We start from the raw sequence: 22,848 nt of genomic DNA on the forward strand, positions 1-22,848 counted from the left end.
AAAAATCTGTGATAGTGAGCACTTCTCCTTTGCCGAGATAATCCATCCCACCTCACAGGTGTGGCATATCAAGATGCTGATTAGACAGCATGATTATTGCACAGGTGTGCTTTAGGCTGGCCACAATAAAAGGCCACTCTGAAACGTGTAGTTTTTCTTTCTTGGGGGGGTCTGAAAACCAGTCAATATCTGACCACCATTTGCCTCACGCAGTGCAACACATCTCCTTCGCATAGAGTTGATCAGGTTGTTGATTGTGGCCTGTGGAATGTTGGTCCACTCCTCTTCAATGGCTGTGCGAAGTTGCTGAATATTGGCAGGAACTGGAACACGCTGTCGTATACGCCGATCCAGAGCATCCCAAACATGCTCAATGGGTGACATGTCCGGTGAGTATGCTGGCCATGCAAGAACTGGGATGTTTTCAACCACCAGGAATTGTGTACAGATCCTTGCAACATGGGGCCGTGCATGCTGCAACATGAGGTGACGGTCGTGGATAAATGGCACACCAATGGGCCTCAGGATCTCGTCACGGTATCTCTGTGCATTCACAATGCCATCAATAAAATGCACCTGTGTTCCACCACCACCATGGGCCACTCGATTCACAACATTGACATCAGAAAACCGCTCACCCACACGACGCCACACACGCTGTCTGCCATCTGCCCTGAACAGTGAAAACCGGGATTCATCCGTGAAGAGAACACCTCTCCAACGTGCCAGACGCCATCGAATGTGAGCATTTGCCCACTCAAGTCGGTTACGACGACGAACCGGAGTCAGGTCGAGACCCAGATAAGGACGACGAGCATGCAGATGAGCTTCCCTGAGACGGTTTCTGACAGTTTGTGCAGAAATTATTTGGTTATGCAAACCGATTGTTGCAGCAGCTGTCCGAGTGGCTGGTCTCAGACGATCTTGGAGGTGAACATGCTGGATGTGGAGATCCTGGGCTGGTGTGGTTACACGTGGTCTGCGGTTGTGAGGCCGGTTGGATGTACTGCCAAATTCTCTGAAACGCCTTTGGAGACGGCTTATGGTAGAGAAATGAACATTCAATTCACGGGCAACAGCTCTGGTGGACATTTCCTGCTGTCAGCATACCAATTGCACGCTCCCTCAAAACTTGCGACATCTGTGGCATTGTGCTGTGTGATAAAACTGAACCTTTGAGAGTGGCCTTTTATTGTGGCCAGTCTAAGGCACACCTGTGCAATAATCATGCTGTCTAATCAGCATCTTGATATGCCACACCTGTGAGGTGGGATGGATTATCTCGGCAAAGGAGAAGTGCTCACTATCACAGATTTTTTCAGATTTGTGAACAATATTTGAGAGAAATGGTTATTTTGTGTATAGAGAAAATGTTTTAGATCTTTGAGTTCATCTCATGAAAAATGGGAGCAAAAACAAAAGTGTTGCATTTATATTTTTGTTCAGTATACAAACCTCCCATTAAAAAACGTACTGCCGACCTCCAGTGGAGAATTGTACATGGTGCCATCGCCTGTAACTCTTTTATCTCCATTATTAATCCTGCTGTTTTTAACAAGTGTCCATTTTGTGGTTTTAGAGAGACTGTTTTCCGTATGTTTATAGAGTGCAAGAGACTCACGGGCTGCTGCAACAATCGGTTTGCATAACCAAATAATTTCTGCACAAACTGTCAGAAACCGTCTCAGGAAAGCTCATCTGCATGCTCGTCGTCCTCATCGGGGTCTCGACCTGACTCCGGTTCGTCGTCGTAACCGACTTGAGTGGGCAAATGCTCACATTCGATGGCGTCTGGCACGTTGGAGAGGTGTTCTCTTCACGGATGAGTCCCGGTTTTCACTGTTCAGGGCAGATGGCAGACAGCGTGTGTGCGTCGTGTGGGTGAGCGGTTTTCTGATGTCAATGTTGTGAATCGAATGGCCCATGGTGGTGGTGGAACACAGGTGCATTTTATTGATGGCATTGTGAATGCACAGAGATACCGTGACGAGATCCTGAGGCCCATTGTTGTGCCATTCATCCACAACCATCACCTCATGTTGCAGCATGATAATGCACGGCCCCATGTTGCAAGGATCTGTACACAATTCCTGGAGGCTGAAAACATCCCAGTTCTTGCATGGCCAGCATACTCACCGGACATGTCACCCATTGAGCATGTTTGGGATGCTCTGGATCGGCGTATACGACAGCGTGTTCCAGTTCCTGCCAATATTCAGCAACTTCGCACAGCCATTGAAGAGGACAGGCCACAATCAACAACCTGATCAACTCTATGCGAAGGAGATGTGTTGCACTGCGTGAGGCAAATGGTGGTCACACCAGATACTGACTGGTTTTCAGACCCCCCCACGAAAGCAAAACTACACGTTTCAGAGTGGCCTTTTATTGTGGCCAGCCTAAGGCACACCTGTGCAATAATCATGCTGTCTAATCAGCGTCTTGATATGCCACACCTGTGAGGTGGGATGGATTATCTCGGCAAAGGAGAAGTGCTCACTATCACAGATTTTCAGATTTGTGAACAATATTTGAGAGAAATTGTTATTTTGTGTATATAGAAAATGTTTAGATCTTTGAGTTCATCTCATGAAAAATGGGAGCAAAAACAAAAGTGTTGCATTTATATTTTTGTTCAGTATACAAACCTCCCATTAAAAAACGTACTGCCGACCTCCAGTGGAGAATTTTACACGGTGCCATCGCCTGTAACTCTTTTATCTCCATTATTAATCCTGCTGTTTTTAACAAGTGTCCATTTTGTGGTTTTAGAGAGACTGTTTTCCATGTTTTTACAGAGTGCAAGAGACTCACGGGTTTCTTCTCTCTTTTAACATTGGTTTTTAGTCTTTTTAGTATAGCTTTTACCGAGAGTGTTTTTATCATGGGGGCTCCATATAAAAAGACAAGCAAGGAAAAGTGTCAGCTCCTGAATGACCATTTATTTAAGCAGGAAAAACAGGGTTGAAAATAAGAAAGGGGAAGAGGCAAAAGCGATCTGGCTGTGCAACATCAGAGCCAGACTCTGGCTGGAGCATCGTTTTTATAAACACATTGGGGACTTGGACGCTTTTAAACAGTGTTGGTGTTATAATGATATTGTGTGTTCTGTTGTGGATGAGGATTTGCACTTTGCATAGTTTTTTAAGACATAATTGATCGTATATAAATAAAGTGTTTTTGCAAAAGTAAAAAAAAAAGTCTTCTTCTTCTTTTTTCTAAGTCCCTATCGTAGAAATCCTGCTGAATAAGACGTGGTTGGGACGTGGGCGGAACGTTGCCAGGAGTTCAACGTAAAGCCAGCCCAGATTTTCGATATTACTTCATGACCGCAGCAAATCTGCTTCGCTGTACCCCCGTTCTTTTAGATGTGGGTACGGAGGAAAAGAGAGAGGGTTGTATTTTTGGACACTTTGTGTTTCTCTACCAAGCGGCAAACTCTGGGGAAGAGCCGGGACGCCAATACGGAAGTGCCACACACTGCAGTTCATATATTGGCCGATAGGCGATGACTGCAGAAAGGAGCAATTTCCATAGACCCCCATGTTAAAATGCCCAACTTTACAGCAGAAAAAAACATGTTTCTACCCCTGGCTGCAATAAATATTATTATGAATATAGTTAGATTCCACCTTCATGATTATAAATCTGTGAGTGAATTGTTTTCTAACGCGACCCTTTTATTTATATTAGGTCTTAAAGTTTTTGCATATATTAGGGCGTGGTCACATTGAGTGACAGTTCTGTCAAGTGACTGCTGTGTTAGCTTCTTGTCTCTTTGCTAGCTGCTCCGTAAAGCTACAGGGACTCTGCCTGCTCAGTTCATCCAGGGAACACAACTTGAATCCGGCCGTGGTTGTTTGTTCTTCAATACCACCCCCTGCCTGTTGTGCCATGCGTAATGGTGCATCACCGTCCCTGGAACATAGCAAAACATGCCTATCTTCCTGACGGGGTGAAGGCTGAGAACAATACATACCGGCCGCTGTGACAAAGTAGAGACTAAGGTCTCACCTTGTCCTGCGGTCATAGAGGGGGAACAGCAGCTCTCTGCGTATCAGACAGGTAGGAGAGCGCCCAGCTGGATCCCTGACGTCACCCACTCTGACCAGGCACTCTGTACAAAGTGTGTCAGATGAAAAAAGAACCTCCCTCCTATAAGACGGATAACGGGGCCGCTCTCCGCGTTCCGAGAAGCAGGAGAGAGGCGCACAGCTGGATCCCTGGTGTCACTCACTCCGACAGGACACCCAGTACAGGGTGCGTCAGAGAGGAATGGGAGACATCCCTCAAATAAAAATGAATAAATTAACAGGGGGAAGACCAAGATGCAGTAGTGCAAATATCTTCCACTGACATTCCTCCGTGCAAAGCCGTGGAGGAGGAAATTCCTCTTGATATTCTCCGGGAGCTCCACCCCAGAGGAGACATATGCCTGTGACACAGCTTCACACAGCCAGTGGGACAGCCGTTGTGCCCGATCGAGCGCTCTATATAGTGCACAAACAGGCGCTGAGAACGGCGCCAGGCCGCCGTGCGCGCCACATAGCAAGACAGCGCGCGCACAGGACAGAGGAGATGAGACGTGGCTTCTTCCTCCGACCTGTAAGGAGGGGGGAATAAGTCAGCCAGGGTGATCACTCTTGACCTAAAAGAGTTGTGGTGACCTTAGGCATGAAGCCGGGTTAGGGTGTAAAACAGCTGAACTGCATCTCCTTGGATCCAGAGACATGACGGAGCCACAGAGAGAGCAGACCATTACTCACCCTTTTCTCTATTAGAGCCAAAAGCAGTACGACTTTGGCTGAATACATTTTAAGGGGAACCTGATCAGGTTCAAATGGGGCTTTGCTTAGTGCGCGTAACACCAAAGCCAAATCCCACTGAGGCGCCAGTGCGCGTGACACCGGTCTGAGTCTCCATACTCCTCGCATACAATGGCTGCTGCGCTCTGCGAGCCCCTCTGTTAATTTAGCCGGGAATATACATTGCTCTAATGAGAGCAACGTGTGTGCGCGCCCAGAACAGCAGCCGCCTGGCTGCGTTCAGACGCTGCGCGGATCGTACTCCTCCCTGGCGATTGAGGTAGGCTGCTTCCATAGCCGTGGCCTGTTGTCTGTGCAAATCAACACATGTTTGATTGTACATCCACGGGGCGACTCCCCCGTTCTTTTCCGAGATTTAGAAAAATAGCGGGGGGGAAAAACCGCGCAAGACACTTTTCCTGGGATGACAGGAGTGTTTCTTGTATCCCATGGAACTGCTGGGGGGAGGAGCTTCTCTGTGATGTGCCGTAATGGTCATCATGGTGACGAGCCACGCCATCGCCGCCGCATGCCCGTGAGGTGAAAGGGCTGCGAGGGAGTTTCCACACGTTGCATTTCACTCCGTCTCTCATCATGAGGCGCGTACACGCCCAGAGGATGAGAGGTGTGTGTATGCTGTCCACACGAGGCGTTATAACGGTGCTCGTGGATTTATTATGACCGTGTGTAGGAGGCATATCTGGGACAGAGGAATGCCGCGAGCTCTGCAGTTTATAAACCAATAGGTTAAAAACAGCAGACTGAGGGCTGATCTCCGAACAATCGAGGATGAAATGCTCATGATTTCCTCTCCCTTTACCTGCAGTATGGATAATGCACCCAGTGATATTCAGCTGGAACTCATTGACCTGCAGTCAAGTAGAGCGCTTTAAGTCAGGATCTGCTGGATTTCTACTCAGGATCTGCTGGATTTCTACTTTCCAAACATGAGGAGACATGCTCAGAAGATGTTGGTTCTCTTTGGCTCTACCTACATATGTGAACAACATTTTTCAAAGATGAAGTTTATGAAATCCAAGTATAGATCCTCTCTCATTGATGATCATCTGTCAGCTGTGCTTCACATCTCCACCTCAGACATTCAACCTGACTTCGATGCACTCGTTAAAGCCCAGCAGAGATTTCTCTCACTGAACAAGAAAAAATAACTTAAAAACACCAGATGAGGTGGTTAGGTACCAACTAGCAGTGAACTGGGACACTTTCTGTGGAAGCCTTTTTCTCAAAATCACAGTTCATTGATGTTCAGTGACAGTTCAATATGATGTATCTTGCTGAATGTTTGGAGCACAAAGATGTCTTAAGAATGCTAAGAACCTTTGCACAACTTTCCAACAGTATATGAAACTCAAAATGTGTTTTGTAGTGAATGTGACTGAAAATGTTCACTAATATGAGTCGGAAATGGTGAAAAACGTTCACATTTTGCTTACCATTGTTTTGGGAAATTTGATTGAATAAATTACATTTTTTGTAAGGTAACCTCACTCTTTCATTGCTCAACTATAACATATACTCTTACCAGCTTGTCAAAACAATGCTATTTACTGATTTTTATAAAGAAATACAATTAATATTATGCAGAATTGAGTTCAGTCTTTTGGCCCGGCCCTCCACAATATTTTTTGTTTCTCATGTGGCCCCATGGAAAAAATAATTGCCCACCCCTGGTCTATGGTCTCCACACATATTTATGTGTAAAAGACATACAAAACTACATTTTCCATAATAGGTGACCTTTAGGAAAGGATGGACCTTTAACGAAACAACATTATAGCATCCGTGAACTTGCAACTTGATTAATATTGTAATGGCATTTTCAGAAATAAATGATTGGCTCTAACATTTGATTACATTTTTTGTTAGATTATTTAACGTTGACATTTTCGTATCTAATCATCCCTGGAAATTAATGAATTTCTCTTTAAATACTTCTCAATGGAATGTTACCAATATTTATATTGTAATACATTATTTATTAAATGGTTTGCTAAATGGGCTGAAACATTCAACAAACATTTAGATATTAATGTTCTTACATATTAATGATGATGGGTGAACAAATTAGTATTGACATGAATGGTTGGTATTATTTCATCATCTGTAAGCACGTACGTTACAGGATGAAAATGTTTTATCATATTAAACCCCTTCAGTGTTAGTATATTGTTAGACAGGTAGCAGCTAATAATTCCTTCAGTTCTCTCAGACTGGATATAGAGCAGGTAAAGAGTTTCATACTTGGACACAGCAGTGAAGGCCAGATCCACGTTCACTCCTGTCTTGGCACTAGTCTCCATGAAAGGAACGGAGTACTCCTGGAGAAGCAGAGGAGCATGGTGTCAGCATCACTGAGTTGGAACAGTGTGAGTGAATGAATGAATGAAACACTCACTCTGGCCAGCCTCTCTCCTTCTTCCCTCCTGATGGCTCTGTCGCTGCTCATGTCAGCCTGTCAGACACAATGCAGGGTTAAAACAGCACATCTTATTTATAAAACGAATCCCTGCAGCCTGTCATATATTAAAACAGCATTTTTATTTTACTTTTTGTTGCAGGTTTGGAAAATATGGCTGCAGTAGGATTTTGTTGCATGCTACCTTTTCAAACTTGGAATGTTTTTGTTTTTTTAAACAAACCGTCTTTTCTGTGCATTTTTCTTACAAACTATAGTGATAAATAATAGATCCTCATTATACAAAAAGATTTACAAAAACATGTTTTGGAATATTTTTAACAACTGCCCTACATCTGCAACGGAATGAAAGGAGAAACTGTTATAAAAGCAGTCCATACAGAGGATATAATGAACCTGCGGCAAGCTATTAACACTACACCACACAGAGCAGCACAGAGGAACGGGCCTCAGCACAGAACCAGAGTGATGGGAGGAAAATATCCCATTGCAATTAACACATACCATTGGAAATACCGATGCCATGCACAGAACTGTGAACGTTAGCGGGCTAGCTCAGTATGTTTCTATGTTCAATACACAGTGCTGAGCGCCATTCTCTTTTTGAAAGAATGAGCAGTCCAAGGGCAACTTGCTTGGGAACCAGTTTAAGTACCAGAAATGGCCAATTATGGAGTGTAAACTGGTTCCTAGAGAGGTGCAAGTTCACAGGAGCAAGGTAATGGATCCACACACTGACCTCGAATCAAATACCTTATTAAGTCTTTACAGCATACGTGGAAAAAGTTGTCTGCACAGCCAACAGACACAGAGCAATATTAGCTATTAAGGAAGTTTAGTTTCTGTCGATCTCATCAAAATTACAATATTGGTTCAAGAGGTGGAAGTACTCAGATCTTGTACCGAAGTAAAAGTAGAAGTAACAGAGTGCAAAAATACTCAGTGACAAGTAAAAGTCCTGCATTCAAAATGTTACTTAAAAGAATTACAAAAGTATTAGCATGAAAATGAAATTGGGGATTGCAATGCTGACAACAGACACTGTACCACAGTGATGGTACGACCACATGGCAGCGTGGCGTTGAAGATTGCCTGTGGGCGTGTCTGGCGTGCGACCAACAACCAAAGACATGTGGCAGTGGTATTGATTGGCTGGCGCTTCCATCAACGCTTGAAAAGTTGAACTTTTCTCAACTTTCAAATCGAGCTATAGAAGAACTAGTGGTGGGGGCATTCTGGCCAACTCTGCTTTTGGTCAAGCCCTGAAATCTGACTCCCTCCAACTGCCTGCTGGCCTGCCACTCCCAGGAGTTGACCACTGCCACATGTCTTTGTTGCAGGTGAGGCCTTTCCTCTCAGGAAAAACCTCATGAGGCCATTTCCTGGGCGCAACCTTCCCAGAGAGCGCAGAATCTTCAACGAAGTCTGTCTCAATCGGCTTGTTGTGGAGAATGCCTTCGGGATTCTTTCATCTCAGTGGAGGATGTACAGGCTTCGAATTGAGGTCCAGCCAGAAGTTGCAGAGAAGTTTGTGAAGGCCACCTGTATTCTCCATAACTTCTTGTGCAGGACAACCCAGGCAAACACACAGAGGGCCATCTCAGTTGCTGATCCACTGCCAGGTCTAGGAAGAATTGCAGCCAACAACTCCGCAAGAGAGGCCATCAGAGTTAGGGAGGTCTTCACATCATACTTCAATGCAGAGGGAACGGTCCCATGGCAAGACGACGTGTAATGCACCAGCACACATTAAAGGCTCTTTTAAGAGCCACCCACACATACTATTGAGCAACATTTCTATCCCAACACCAGATTTAGGTCACCTATTCATATAATTATTTCTGTTAAACCCATGAATTATTGTTTTGTGAGGGAGTGCCACTTTCTGCTTTTTAAATGACTTTATGATTAAAGGCAAAGCATATATAGAAGTGCATTTTGACTTTAAATGTAATGAAATTGTGAAAACATGCAGTCCCTTATATTTCTACAAAGGATTATATGTAGCAGACTGCTACTAGGTATACTCTGTTACAAGTAAAAGTTAGTTACTTTACAGTACTGTTCACAATAGTGCACAGTACTGTAAAGTAACTAACTTTTACTAACTGTAATCACCTTAATTACGTTATTAATTATGTGATGACCATAAAGAAACCTAAAGAAAAGTATGTGATGGCGAAAGAATAAAGGAACATTAAACAACGTTTTATTTTGATATTTGAATACAAAATTATAATCTACATTTATAGATTACATTTAAAAAAGCCTGGTTTGTTCCCTTCAAAGATTGTCAATAAACAGGTAATCTATTCGAATTCCAAATTTAGCACAACTGTGCTTGCTTCATAAATTAATTTATGAATTTCAAACTTCACGAAGTTCTTCTGCTGCGTTGGCAGTCTTTGAAGAGAAGGAAGCAGGCTTTTGAGGAAAAGTTCATCCTCTGTTAGTGGGGTGCTAACAGTGGCAGGCAGAGCAACAGATCCCCACACTGACCTACCACCTAAGTGAAGGAAGAAGTATGCTGTTGTGATTGGGGATTTTAACTCCCACCACACATTGTGGGGCTATGATTCTACCAACAGTGATGGTGAACTAGTCGAAAGCTGGATTGAAAACACGCTAGATCTGATTCACAATGCCAAACTTCCCAAATCCTTCAACAGCTGCCTCTGGAGAAGAGGATACAACCCTGACCTGTGTTTCGTGACCGATCTCAGTCACGATCAACCATGCTATAACAAAGTCGGAAGTTCCCTTTCGACGCCGTTCCAACCTCAAGAAGGTAAAATGGGCCGAGTATAGCGAGGGGATGGAAAAAGCACTACTAGGCCCACTAGAACCCACACCATCAATCCGCATTCATTCCAGGTAACCAACATAACATGTCAATACCAACCAAGCCCTTCACCTTGGAAGAGCTTAAAGCAGGACTTTGCACTATGGAACAGCAGTGGGTCCTGACAACATCCTGATCGAATTGATCACTCACCTACTCCCAGCCGCAAAACAATGGCTTATGAAAATGTGCAACGCATGCCTCCAGACCAAGCGGCAAACTGTGGGGTAGAGCCTGGACGCCAATACGGAAGTGCCACACACTGCAGTTCATATATTGGCCGATAGGCGATGGCTGCAGAAAGGAGCAATTTCCATAGACCCCCATGTTAAAATGCCCAATTTTACAGCAGAAAAAAACATGTTTCTACCCCTGGCTCCATACATTTTATTATCGATATAGTTAGATTCCACCTTCATGATTATGAATCTGTGAGTGAATTGTTTTCTAACGCGACCCTTTTATTTATATTCTTTCACACACACATACGAGACAGCTTTTAGATATGCTGCCCCCACAGCTTGGAACAATGTACAAAAGGAGCTGAAACTCTCAGATTTAATCACTATTGGGGAATTCAGGTCCATCTTAAAGGACAGAGAACACGACACCATTGGTAGATGTGAGTGCTCGTATATCCTAAAATGGTTTTACATTTTGCCAGTTTTGAATGATTTTAATAGTTTGTTTTACTTCGCATATTGACTGGCTAATGTGCCATTGTATTTGTGTTTTACAGCTGTATTTGTCTGCCTGTCATGTCTGTGTTTTATCTGTTGTAACTTTGTACATGCTGCCCTTCTTGGCCAGGTCGCTCTTGGAAAAGAGATTTTAATCTCAATGAGTCTTTTACCTGGTTAAATAAAGGATATATATACGGGTATTGGGCCGAGGGCGACACCGTACTTCCGGTATCCGCCATTTTACGCGAGGTGCAAGCAGGCCAAGGGTTTAGCCGTACACCGTCTAGGTGTTGCTAAGCTTCCTGTACTGAATATCATAGTCTATTGCCTTAATATCTAGTCAACTCTAAAATAACACATATATGCAATGGCATGATAATATTATTGTGACAAGTGGGGTATTCACCTGGTGTTTACAGAAATTAGACGTAGATGCAGCCAAAATCGACGAAGGCCACTTTCGAGGGTCGCTTTTCCATACATCTGCAGGTAGTCTGTAAGGGCAATCCGACAACCCACACAGCTCTAGTTTACGCTGGTAACGACCTAGAGCACACCCCTCATGTCCAGAGATGTAATCCGAAGACATGCAGCGATTTATTCGGTCGTTAATTCAGAAAAAAAAACTAGTGCGCTCTGCCTGGCTACGTTAGCTAGCTGTTTATATTTGCACCTCCAGGATATTTGCACCTCCAGGAAAATGGCGTATTTATATATATATATTAAACCCTCCAGAAAAACGCGATTCTGCGATCGCAGAATTTACCGCATAATCAGCAAAATGGCGCAGATTTTTAAAAGGCCGCATATTTATCAAAAGGCCGCATAATCCCCACATTTTTCCACACAAAGTTGAGCAAAAAAAAGTTAACTCGTCTTGACATGAAGTGATGATGATGATGATGCGACGTCATCAGCTCGCGCATCACAGAAGGTAAACAACACCATAGAGTGAACGTGTGGAACTCAGACGAGAGAGAAAACACCAAGATGAAAAAATCTAATCCATCTCATTTACCGACGAATATTTCTGCTAAAGACCGGGCAAAGCAGTACCCCGATGTCTTGCACGAAAGTGGGGGGAAACTATTCTGCAGCCCGTGTAACTGTGTGTTGGAGCATAAGAGAAAATCGACGGTGACGACCCACTTTGATTCATTCAAAGATTCGAAAATGCTTTCTGCTGCTGCGGACAAGAAAGCCAAACAACTCACGTTCACCGAGGCATCAACCTCCAAAACCCTTTCGAGGGCTACAAGAAACGAGGTGAGAAGCCTACAAGATTGAAGCTGGTCAGATAACGAACGAGTAAATGAAAACAGAATGAGGCAACACACTCTCACTCCCTAAGCGTCCAATAGCGACGTTTGGTCAGTGTCCGTGGCGTCCAATTGTGACGCTCCTAGGCTCCTTCAGCGTCATAAAGGGACGCAAATAGCTTTCAACTGATTGCAAGGTATTCCCATCTGCGTCGGGATTTGACGCTCATGGAAGCACGGCATTCGTTTATGTCGGCTGCCCTTAAAGGCAATGTGAGTGTCCATTCCCATTGGATAACGGAGAATTGTACACCCGGAAGTAAGTATTCCTCTTACTGTCGATTGATTTTACAGTGATATCTGCACTACTCATCGACTAAAAAACACCAGATTATCCTTGTTAATTACACAACATTGATTGGTTTAAATTGTGTGCAATGCTTTTGTATTTTTCCCCTTCGATTCGGAGAAACAAATATTTTTTCTGAGTAAAGGATGGCAGAAGACACTACACTACCCAGAATCCCCAGCTATCGTTTGGACTACACCATGTGCTCTGTTTGACAAACCCTGTGATAGTCCTCAAGCTCTGTGATTGGAGAGTGTGCTCCGAGGGTTAAGCAGATTCTCGAACAGCACTTGAAATGGGATGGAACCACGGCAAACTGTCCAAAACTGGATTTGAACGGGTCCACCGCGTTCCCCCCTCCCCCACCCCGTCCCCAGAACTACACATGCTGGCTATTGTGTTTCGCAACATGTTCTCTATGGCACGTCTCTACTGGGAGTTGTAGTTTTAAAAGACGTTTTCGTATTTCCCATAATAAGAAGTTGCCAGTATTAAACTGTGTACATCCCTGGAGGTTTAGGGGACAGGAAACACATTTAAAACATATAATTAATAAATGGGTGAAAATTGCTTGTGCCCATAATGGGCAGTATTAATATATATACCCACATGCCAGCTAAGGTCAGAAGAGCTTTATTTAACAGCTGGTCTTATGTGTGTGACCCCTGTGATAACATTACATTACATTAATTGATAAGCCTGAAACATGCACTTGTCAAGGTTCAGAGGCACATTTTGCAAATATGGCAGTAGCCATCGATCAGCTTAAGATAAGATATACTTTATTGATCCCAAGTTGGAACATTTGCGTTACATCAGCTTGTGTAACAGTTAAATATGCAGTGGTGTTTATTTGAAAATCATTTAGCATAATCACACTAATTCTGTGTTTTATATTCAACAATTCTGTGTTCTTTATTTATTGATTATTCAATACCTGACAAGGCCGGAGATGAAATATCTACATACATCTTATAAGAGTATAATACATTATGTATAATATCAGTTAAAATAAGTGCTTCAACATAGTTAACATTGCTGGAGGTATCCACAAATATTGATAGATGTCTTGTAATGCACTATTGAGGAACCTGTGACCCAAGTTTTTCATTCAGTGCAGAACTACACCATACAGTAGTTGTGTAGGCCTATATGATATGTCAATAAACCTTAGAAAATCTTGAAAGGGATGTGCAAAATAGTCATTATATACAGTCTTTAATTAACTATTAGTAGAGAATAACGAGTAATGAATATACTTTATAGCAGGGGTGCCCAACCTTTTTTGAACCGAGAGCTACTTTTAAAGTTGCCAGTCTGCCGAGATCTACCAGTCCAAAGAGAGAGGCGTAGCCATTACTGACAGCCTACTACCAGGTAAATACACACTTCTACTTGTATAAAACTGACCTTTGTACGATTAATACCTCATAAAATACTGCAGATCCTTTATCTTACCTCTTTCTAATCTACACACATACAAGTATGTAACTGAAGTTACACAACAGTGTTGTTGATACAGAGTTGGAGTTTATTCACACGTCACGTACTACAGTGGGTAATGTTTTCAAGAAATATTGAACAGTGCTGCCACATATGACACAGGAAAAAAATAAAAGACACTGAACCCTTTCTTTGCCATTATATAAAAATAGTGTTGCTTCAAAAGTATAAATTAGGCTTACTAATAAGACAACTCAGATCTGAAGCTACACAGGAATCTGCTGCCAAAGTACAATAAATAAGACAAAATTAATAGAATCAAACCCTTTTTTTTGTTGCATTTTAGTAGAGATTAAAAAGAAATGCCTTTAAAATAGGATGCAAGCAACACTAGTTTCTTAACCTGAATTGATGATAGACTATAATCAATTTAAGTTTGCATTCTTATACCATTTTGTACAATAATTATAATGACTAAGTTCAAACAAACTAAAACTCACAGCTGATTAATAACGGTATCCAACTTGAGTTTTTATTATATCAAAAACCTGTTGAAATGTTATTGTTGTTGTTTACTGTCAAAAGCGCGTCGGCAGCAATGGTCGGCAGCCTCCAGGAATGCTTCTTTCACAACTTCGCCATCATTGAAAGACTGCATGTGTTTCGCAAGAACGTGACTGACACGATAAGATGCTCTGGTAGCAGCCTTGCTCTTGTTGTTGGGCCTGGTGAAAATGGACTGCTGTGCAGTTAGCTGTCCTATCGGGCCCCTCCCCTATTGGGAGCATAGGGCAGAATTAGGAGGGAATTCCATCTCGTAGCGTTTGTGCACTGTTTTGAAATGCCGCTCCTAAATTACCCTTCTTCGATAAAGCCACGCTCGCATTGCAGATGAGACAGATGGACTTTGAATTGGAATAGATACAAATAATCATCCTCCCACTCGGAGTGAAAATGATATATTTTGGGCTCTTTTGCTTCTGCCATAATTGCGGTCTTGTGTGTGTGCGGACTGTCACTCCTGTTGACACGGACAACGTCAGCGAAATACTGCCCACCAGCCACGCCCCGACACATGGGGTCACGCCGGCCAATCACAAAGCTTTGATGCGTTCAAGTGCATTATTCTGGCACAGGAAGATTATGTTATAGGACATTAACGATAAAACAGAATATTGTTGTTCTATTTTTAGACACATCTCGCGATCGACTGGTTGGGCACCCCTGCTTTATAGGGATCCTATTCATATCTAATAATAAAAATAATGAAATTCAATAACATGCTTTAACCACTAGGTGTCCCTTTATATCAGCTGTGCACCTTTATGGTGTAAATACAGCCTATCTACCAATTGGATCAAATATAAAAGTCAGCCGAATTAGTGTTGATACTGCAAGTAGACGTATTGTGTGAAAAGAAATGTAAGATGTTTAATGGCTGATATATTTATGATCCACGTCACGTTTTCAGTTCCTCATGTTTGTCTAGAAGTCTTCTCATCAGGGCTCTATAAATACAGAACTACGGCAGATATGTAATATGTAATGCAGCCGAACCGTGTATTACAATGCCGTTATGTGATGACTTTCAAAGAGAAAAGCAAGCACACTCGGAATAAAGTATTATTATTATTTTTTTAAATGTTTTCGATCTGTTTCCGGTATTTGTTAATGACGATGTGTTGTGAGATGTGAGACTGGAATTGCACAGGGGGAAATAACGTAGGCTATCTTTAGATGCGGATTTTGTTAAACTAATACGTTTGCGCTGTGGACCAACACTATAAATTGACGGAGAAGGGGGTAGCAATAAAGATAACACCATTAAATAGTTACACAACATAACAGAAATAATATCGATAGCAGCGTCCCTAGCAACCACCTTGGTAACAATGAAAACGTCGCGATTTCCTGAAGTAATCTTCGTAATAACTAGCAAACTAAAGATCATGTACATCCACTGCACACATAATCTGAAATAACAACTCATATTTCTCGCATCAAATGACATCAAAACGCATTTTAGTGGCCAAACTAACTTTAAAATAGGCATTTTCCACCGAGAATAAAACGAAGTTCGGCCATGTTTTCTTTTTCTGCAGGGAGAAATTTGAAGATCACGTGACATAGACGCCAGCCATTGGAATGAATGGTAAAAAAAAACGGGGTTAGTCAAACAGAGCACATGGTGTAGTCCAAACGATAGCTGGGGATTCTGGGTAGTGTAGTGTCTTCTGCCATCCTTTACTCAGAAAAAATATTTGTTTCTCCGAATCGAAGTGGAAAAATACAAAAGCATTGCATACAATTTAAACCAATCAATGTTGTGTAATTAACAAGGATAATCTGGTGTTTTTTAGTTGATGAGTAGTGCAGATATCACTGTAAAATCAATCGACAGTAAGAGGAATACTTACTTCCGGGTGTACAATTCTCCGTTATCCAATGGGAATGGACGCTCACATTGCCTTTAAGGGCAGCCGACGCAAATGAATGTCGTGCTTCCATGAGCGTCAAATCCCGACGCAGATGGGAATACATTGCAATCAGTTGAAAGCTATTTGCGTCCCTTTATGAAGCTGAAGGAGCCTAGGAGCGTCACAACTGCACGCCACGGACACTGACCAAACGTCGCTCCTGGACGCTTAGGGAGTGAGAGTGTGTTGACTAAGGGCTTCTCGGCAACTCTGCAGAATCCTATGGGTGACGTTACGGACCCTACGTCCATTTATATATACAGTCTATGCTCCAGACCCAGCTAATTCCAGCCATATGGAAGAAAGCTACTATCACTGCTACAGGATTTGATTTGTAGATTTGATTTGTTGTTTATTTTGTTTTTGATCTGTATTTTTGAAAATTATTTAACTTTTTTAATCTTTTTTTTTTTTTTTAGCATATTGTTTATTATATTATAACTTAGTACTTTTTTAGCATATTGTTTATTATATTATAACTTAGTACTTTTTTAACGCATGTAAGATATGCAACACTAAGCTGCCTGTGGCTTTTTCCTGCTGAAATTTCCCCTCTGTGGGACTAATAAAGGTATTCTGATTCTGATTCTGATCATTGCCCTACTAAGAAATAGAGTCAACCCTGGAACGAGACCTCTCAGATATGTCTGCTTACTATCTTGAAAACCACCCGCGCCCAATCCTTGAGAAAACTCAAATCTGTAGCTTTCATGTCAAAAACAGAGAGGCTAAACAGGAGCTTGACGTAAACTGGGAAGAACGCTTGAAAACCACCAGCACCCAGTCTCTCTGGGACTAACGTTAGATCGTATCCTTAGTTTCAAACAACACATCCAAAAGACGAGAGGCAAGTTCTCCACCAGGAACAAACTCCTAAAACAACTAACAAACTCTAAGTGGGGGGCCCACCCACCCAAGTAGTGGACTATTGCAATGCTCTGTATGTGGGTATGTACCAGGCCTCAATTAAACGCCTGCAGCTAGACCAAAACGCAGCTGCACATCTTCTGACTCGCCACAAAAAGCGTGACCACATCACCCCAATTCTGGCTTCCAATTCGGTTCCGAATTGATTTTAAAATCCTTTTATTTGTTTTCAAAGCCCTAAATGGGCTGGCTCGGGCCTATATAGCCAAACTCCTCCATCGCTACACCCCAGCCAGAGCTTTAAGGTCTGCTGACCAGCTGTTGCTGATAGTGCCTGAAAGACCAGGCTCAAAACCCGAGGGCACCGAGCCTTCGTAGCAGCTGGCCCCAGGCTCTGGAATAGTCTGCCCCTCCATGTGAGGTCGGCCGAGACACTAGGGTTTTTTAAATCCTCACTAAAGACTCACTTCTTCTCCCTGGCCTTCTAGTCAGAGTGGAGCACGACACCTGACTATTCCCTGTGTTTTTGTTTTTTATATTTATTTTATTGTGATTCTAGTAATGTGTTTTTATTACATGTACAGCACTTTGGCTCGACCAAAAATCGCTTTTAAATGTGCTATATAAATAAAACTTGATTTGATTTGAAGTACACTGCGTACATCGGCACTAGCTCTGTGCTTCTCCACTGCTGAATATGCCTGCCCAGTATGGAGCAGATCAGTCATGCACGTAAACTAGACCCTATCCTCAAGGAGACATGCAGGATTGTGACTGGGTGTATTAAAACAACCCCCGTAAACTGCCTGTATGTATGTTTCTGGAATCAACCCCCCTGACATCCGCAGAGCAATCATCACCAAAGCCGAGCGCACAGAGCAGGCCAATGACAACCAGCCCCCACTTCACGAGCACCCTGCTGCCCAGAAACGCCTTGAATCCAGAAGCAGTTTTCTGGACACCACTGAAGTACTGGAGACCAAAGGACGTTGCAACTTGTCCATTAAGAAATGGAAAACATCAACTTCCGATGCATGTGTGTTTGGCGAATCACAAACAATAGAGCACATCATGAGCCCCACAATGTAACGCCGATGACCTGGGCGAACCAAATGCTGCTGCGCTCGCCTGCGCCAATCACTAGAAAGACGTGATATACTGTAGAAGATGGCTGGATACAAGGAAGAAGCATGAAAATATATTAAGTTGTACCAAAAGTACACATCTTGCAGATTGGCTAATATATCTATTATCTATAGCGACCTATCAGTCCCATTCAGGAAGAGTACTTTTGGTCAGTCATCATTCTCGGTCACAGCAATACAAAACTGGAACTCTCTACCCACTCAAATCAAAGACATACATACACATCCCACCTTCACAGCTCACTTAAAAACATGGTTCACTGAGAACTACACCTGCACACACTAGTCTGTGTTAAGTATGGCGTGAGTGTTACATGTTGTGTTACATGTTGTGATCATGGATGTTGCCCCTCGTTTCTGTGATGTGATTGTGATGTGCTATATGTGACATGTACTGTATATAGTAACGTGTGTTGTTTATTGTTCTCTTTTATCAACCTGATCTCACCAGAATGCGTGACTACACCACGACTTCTTAACACCACAATGCGTGGTGGAGTCACGAACTTTGTTACATGTACGTGTCGGCACCACGCAAACAACCCCAATGTAAAGTGAATGAGGCTCCTTTGTTGTGGTGCACACACGCATTTCTACAACGTCCCGCAGTGAGCTTTTATTCTATAAAACGTGTTTAAAATCTACTTTATAGCTTGTAGTAACTCACGGGAGGCTTCTTTTATTTTATTTGTATTCATAATTATTTTTATTTTTCGTCAGAATGTAAAAATTACATTAGTTACGAATTTGTGTTCTCAAAAAATACTGCATTGTGTGTAATGCAACTGTGATTTTTATTAAATTAGTTAATTTTTAAGGAAGGCCAGAGCTTCAGCTGGGTCAAATAGATTGTTCCCTTTAGTTAACGTTATTTAAAAGATAAAGATCATGTCCCCTGTATTGTATTACGAGCGTCCATTCCCATTGGATAACGGAGAATTTTACATCCGGAAGTGTTCTCCTTACTGTCGATTGATTTTACAGTGATATCTGAACTACTCATCGACTAAAAAACACTACACTACCCAGAATCCTCAGCTATCGTTTGGGACTACACCATGTGCTTAGCTTGACAAACCCCGTGATAAGTCCTCAAGCTCTTTGATTGGTTGACCTCCAACTGCATTCCATATGAAAAAAAACGTTTCGTAAAAGATAAAATCATACTTTATTCAGCAGTGTACTTTACTCTTTGAAAGTCATCACATGAATGCATTGTAATAAATGGTTTGGCTGCATTAAATATTACACATCTGTCGTAGTTATTTATTTATCTACAGAGATCGGGCTTAGAATAGACCGGAAACTATTCTTTTACCGTTCTGTTTTAATTTCACAATAAAGTTAATAGTAATATTTTGTTTTGATATTATTGTTTTTTATTAACTTCTAGACCACTGGGTCATGTTAAGACCATCTTTTTTTTGTTGCTATGGGTATTTTCCATCGCTTTTGTGTTACAAATATCAAAACAATAACAAAATAATATTTGTCGTTAACTAAACCGGAAACAGCAGTATATTTTATTTTGTAAACACTGTAAACTTGACAGCCTTTTAACCTATGCTTTTAACCCAAACCACCTACTGGTTAAAGCACGTTATTACACGTTTAGAGTGATTGCAATGCAGGTAGATTGTGTTGCTTTTTAATGACTGTTTAAAATTCCTTTTTCTTAATGTCTTTCATTTTTGTAAAGCACTTTTGAATGTGTTATATTTTATGAAAACATTTAAATATTAAGAGTACATACAAAATAGTGGGAAAGTAGACGGTCAATTATATAAATATAGAATAGAAAATATCAAAAGATACTCAAATGATATCTAGAGTAAAACAGTTTAGTGCCTGATAGGAGGATGTGCTAACTAATAAGGCTTTATTTAAAGAAATGTGCAGAATACGACAGTGTAATGGTGGAAGTATACACACATTGATAGATGTCTTGTAATGCACTGTTGAGGAACCTGTGACCCAAGTTTTTCATTCATTGCATAACTACACTGTTGTGTATATCATATGTCAATAAACCTTAGAAAATCTTGAAAGGGATGTGCAAAATAGCAATTCTATACAGTCTTTAATGAACTATTAGAGAATAACGAGTAATTAATATGCTTTAAACGGATCTGCAGATAAATATTTAGTCTTCTCAAGCCCCAACTATCAAATATCTCTCCTGATTGTTGGCACTTGACAATCACCTTCACTGAATTTTACTCAGGTGTAACTAAAGTCTGATTTAAGGGTTGTTTATATTTCACATCATTAATCCAAATCTGTAAAGTAACTAAAATAAATGTAGTGGAGTAAAAATACCAGGTTAACCTTAAAGAAAGCCCTCAGGATTATAAAAGACCCCATCTCCCCAGCCACAAACTGTTCTGTCTGCTGCAGTCTGGCAGGCGGTACCGCAGCATCCGGACTAAAACCACCAGACACAGAGACAGCTTCATCCCACAGGCTATACGATTATTAAACACCTGAATTTAGAAATAACATTAATCTGGCTGCTACTTAGCAATTATGTATCTAATATATCATATTCCAATCACTTGTATATAGACTCTTATTGCACTATTTCACTATTTTTTCTGTGTATCTGTTTTATTGCGTAGCACTGTTGGAGGAGCCTGTGACCTAAGGGGGGGGGGGGGGGTAGGACACGTTCGATTCCTGTTTTGAATAGTTTGCCGTCGATGGGTTTCATTCCATTTCAAAGTCCTTTTTGACGCTCTGTGTAAACGTCGCGCATCCAATCACAGAGGTTGAGGACTGATCACAGGGTTTGTCAAGCTAAGCACATGGTGTAGTCCCAAACGATAGCTGAGGATTCTGGGTAGTGTAGTGTCTTCGGCCATCCTAAAACTCCGAAAAAATATTTGTTTCTCCGAATCGAAGGGGGAAAATACAAAAGCATTGTACACAATTCAAACCAATCAATGTTGTGTAATTAACAAGGACAATTTGGTGTTTTTTAGTCGATGAGTAGTGCAGATATCACTGTATAATCAATCGACAGTAAGGAGAATTCTTACTTCCGGGTGTAAAATTCTCCATTATCCAATGGGAATGGACGCTCGTAATACAATAGAGGGGACATGATCTTTATCTTTTAAATAACGTTAACTAAAGGGAACAATCTATTTTACACAGCTGAAGCTCTGGCCTTCCTTAAAAATTAACTAATTTAATAAAAATCACAGTTGCATTACACACAATGCACTGTTTTTTGAGAACACAAATTCGTAACTAATGTAATTTTTACATTCTGACGAAAAATAAAAATTATTATGAATACAAATAAAATAAAAGAAGCCTCCCGTGAGTTACTACAAGCTATAAAGTAGATTTAAAAAACGTTGTATAGAATAAAAGCTCACTGCGGGACGTTGTAGAAATGCGTGTGTGCACCACGACAAAGGAGACTCATTCACTTTACATTGGGGTTGTTTGCGTGGTGCCGACACGTAAATGTAACAAAGTTCGTGACTCCATCACGCATTGTGGTGTAAAGGAGTCGTGGTGGAGTCACGCATTCTGGTGAGATCAGGTTGTCTTTTATCCTCTTTCCTCCTTTTTATTTTATTTTATATATTTTCTTATAACTAATGCTGTTGATATATTGTAATTTTAAGGGTGTCTATTACCATCTGGCCGGGGACAACGGCTGGAAATTAGCCATGTCGGCTAAAGCTGCTCCATTTACTGTTTTTGTGACAGTTCATCGATGGGGACTGTCCACGACACTATAAATAAATAAACTAAACTAAACTAAATATAATATATGATTCGATTTTAATTATGGAAGCTTTCATATGTGAATCAAAGCTGGTAAAGGTGCAGCTACTGTAGTTTGAATGACTTTGTATATTGCAGGGTAGCTTATGAATTTACTTCAGGTGGAAATAAAGTCTGATTTAAGTAAATGTAGGAGAAAAAGTACACAATGCTGTACTTATAGTGGGGTGGAAGTAAAAAGTAGCAACAATTTAAAATACTCAAGTAAAGTAAAAGTCTCTCAAATGTTTACTTAGGTACAGTACTTAGTTACTTTACACCACTGATTGATTCTAATCAGATTTACACCAAATCCTGAGAAAGATCTGTGTCTTTAGCTGAAACATGTGTTCCTTAGTTCCCAAAGCTTACTAACAGTCTGCTGCTGTACAGAGAAATGTTTTGGATATAAACTTTAATAAAAAGCCACAGCATTCAGTCAGGTTTCACTAAAGATCACATCCATGTCTATTTTCTCAAGACTTTTTCGTTGCTGAGCCTCTCAAACATGTCCCTCTTACCTTGTTGCCCAGCAACATGATGACTACATCACTTTGTGCATACTCATGGATCTCTGTTAGCCACGCCTGAAACAAGAGAGACACACACCCATGAATACACACACAGTCCAACAAAACAGAAATGAAGTGTGTATGCATTAGGCCAAACTTGGAAAGCAGGTTAACACACACACACACACACACACACACACACACACACACACACACACACACACACACACACACACACACACACACACA

At 41.6% G+C, this 22,848-nt stretch overlaps 1 protein-coding gene across 2 annotated transcripts in view; it reads right to left on the reverse strand.

Annotated features, from left to right (window-relative positions):
* LOC117468318 (ras-related protein Rab-37-like) overlaps positions 1-22,848 on the reverse strand; it is a 94,151-nt gene that overhangs the window by 34,334 nt on the left and 36,969 nt on the right. For both annotated transcript variants that reach the window (XM_034112375.2, XM_071201817.1), the window contains exons 6-8: positions 22,609-22,674; positions 7,222-7,278; positions 7,068-7,144 (exon numbers count right to left, since the gene is read on the reverse strand). In XM_034112375.2, the coding sequence (XP_033968266.1) occupies positions 7,068-7,144; positions 7,222-7,278; positions 22,609-22,674 (200 nt within the window). The remainder of the gene's footprint in view (positions 1-7,067; positions 7,145-7,221; positions 7,279-22,608; positions 22,675-22,848) is intronic.

Source organism: Pseudochaenichthys georgianus, chromosome 23 (assembly GCF_902827115.2).
Source record: "Pseudochaenichthys georgianus chromosome 23, fPseGeo1.2, whole genome shotgun sequence".
Taxonomy (NCBI): Eukaryota; Metazoa; Chordata; class Actinopteri; order Perciformes; family Channichthyidae; genus Pseudochaenichthys; species Pseudochaenichthys georgianus.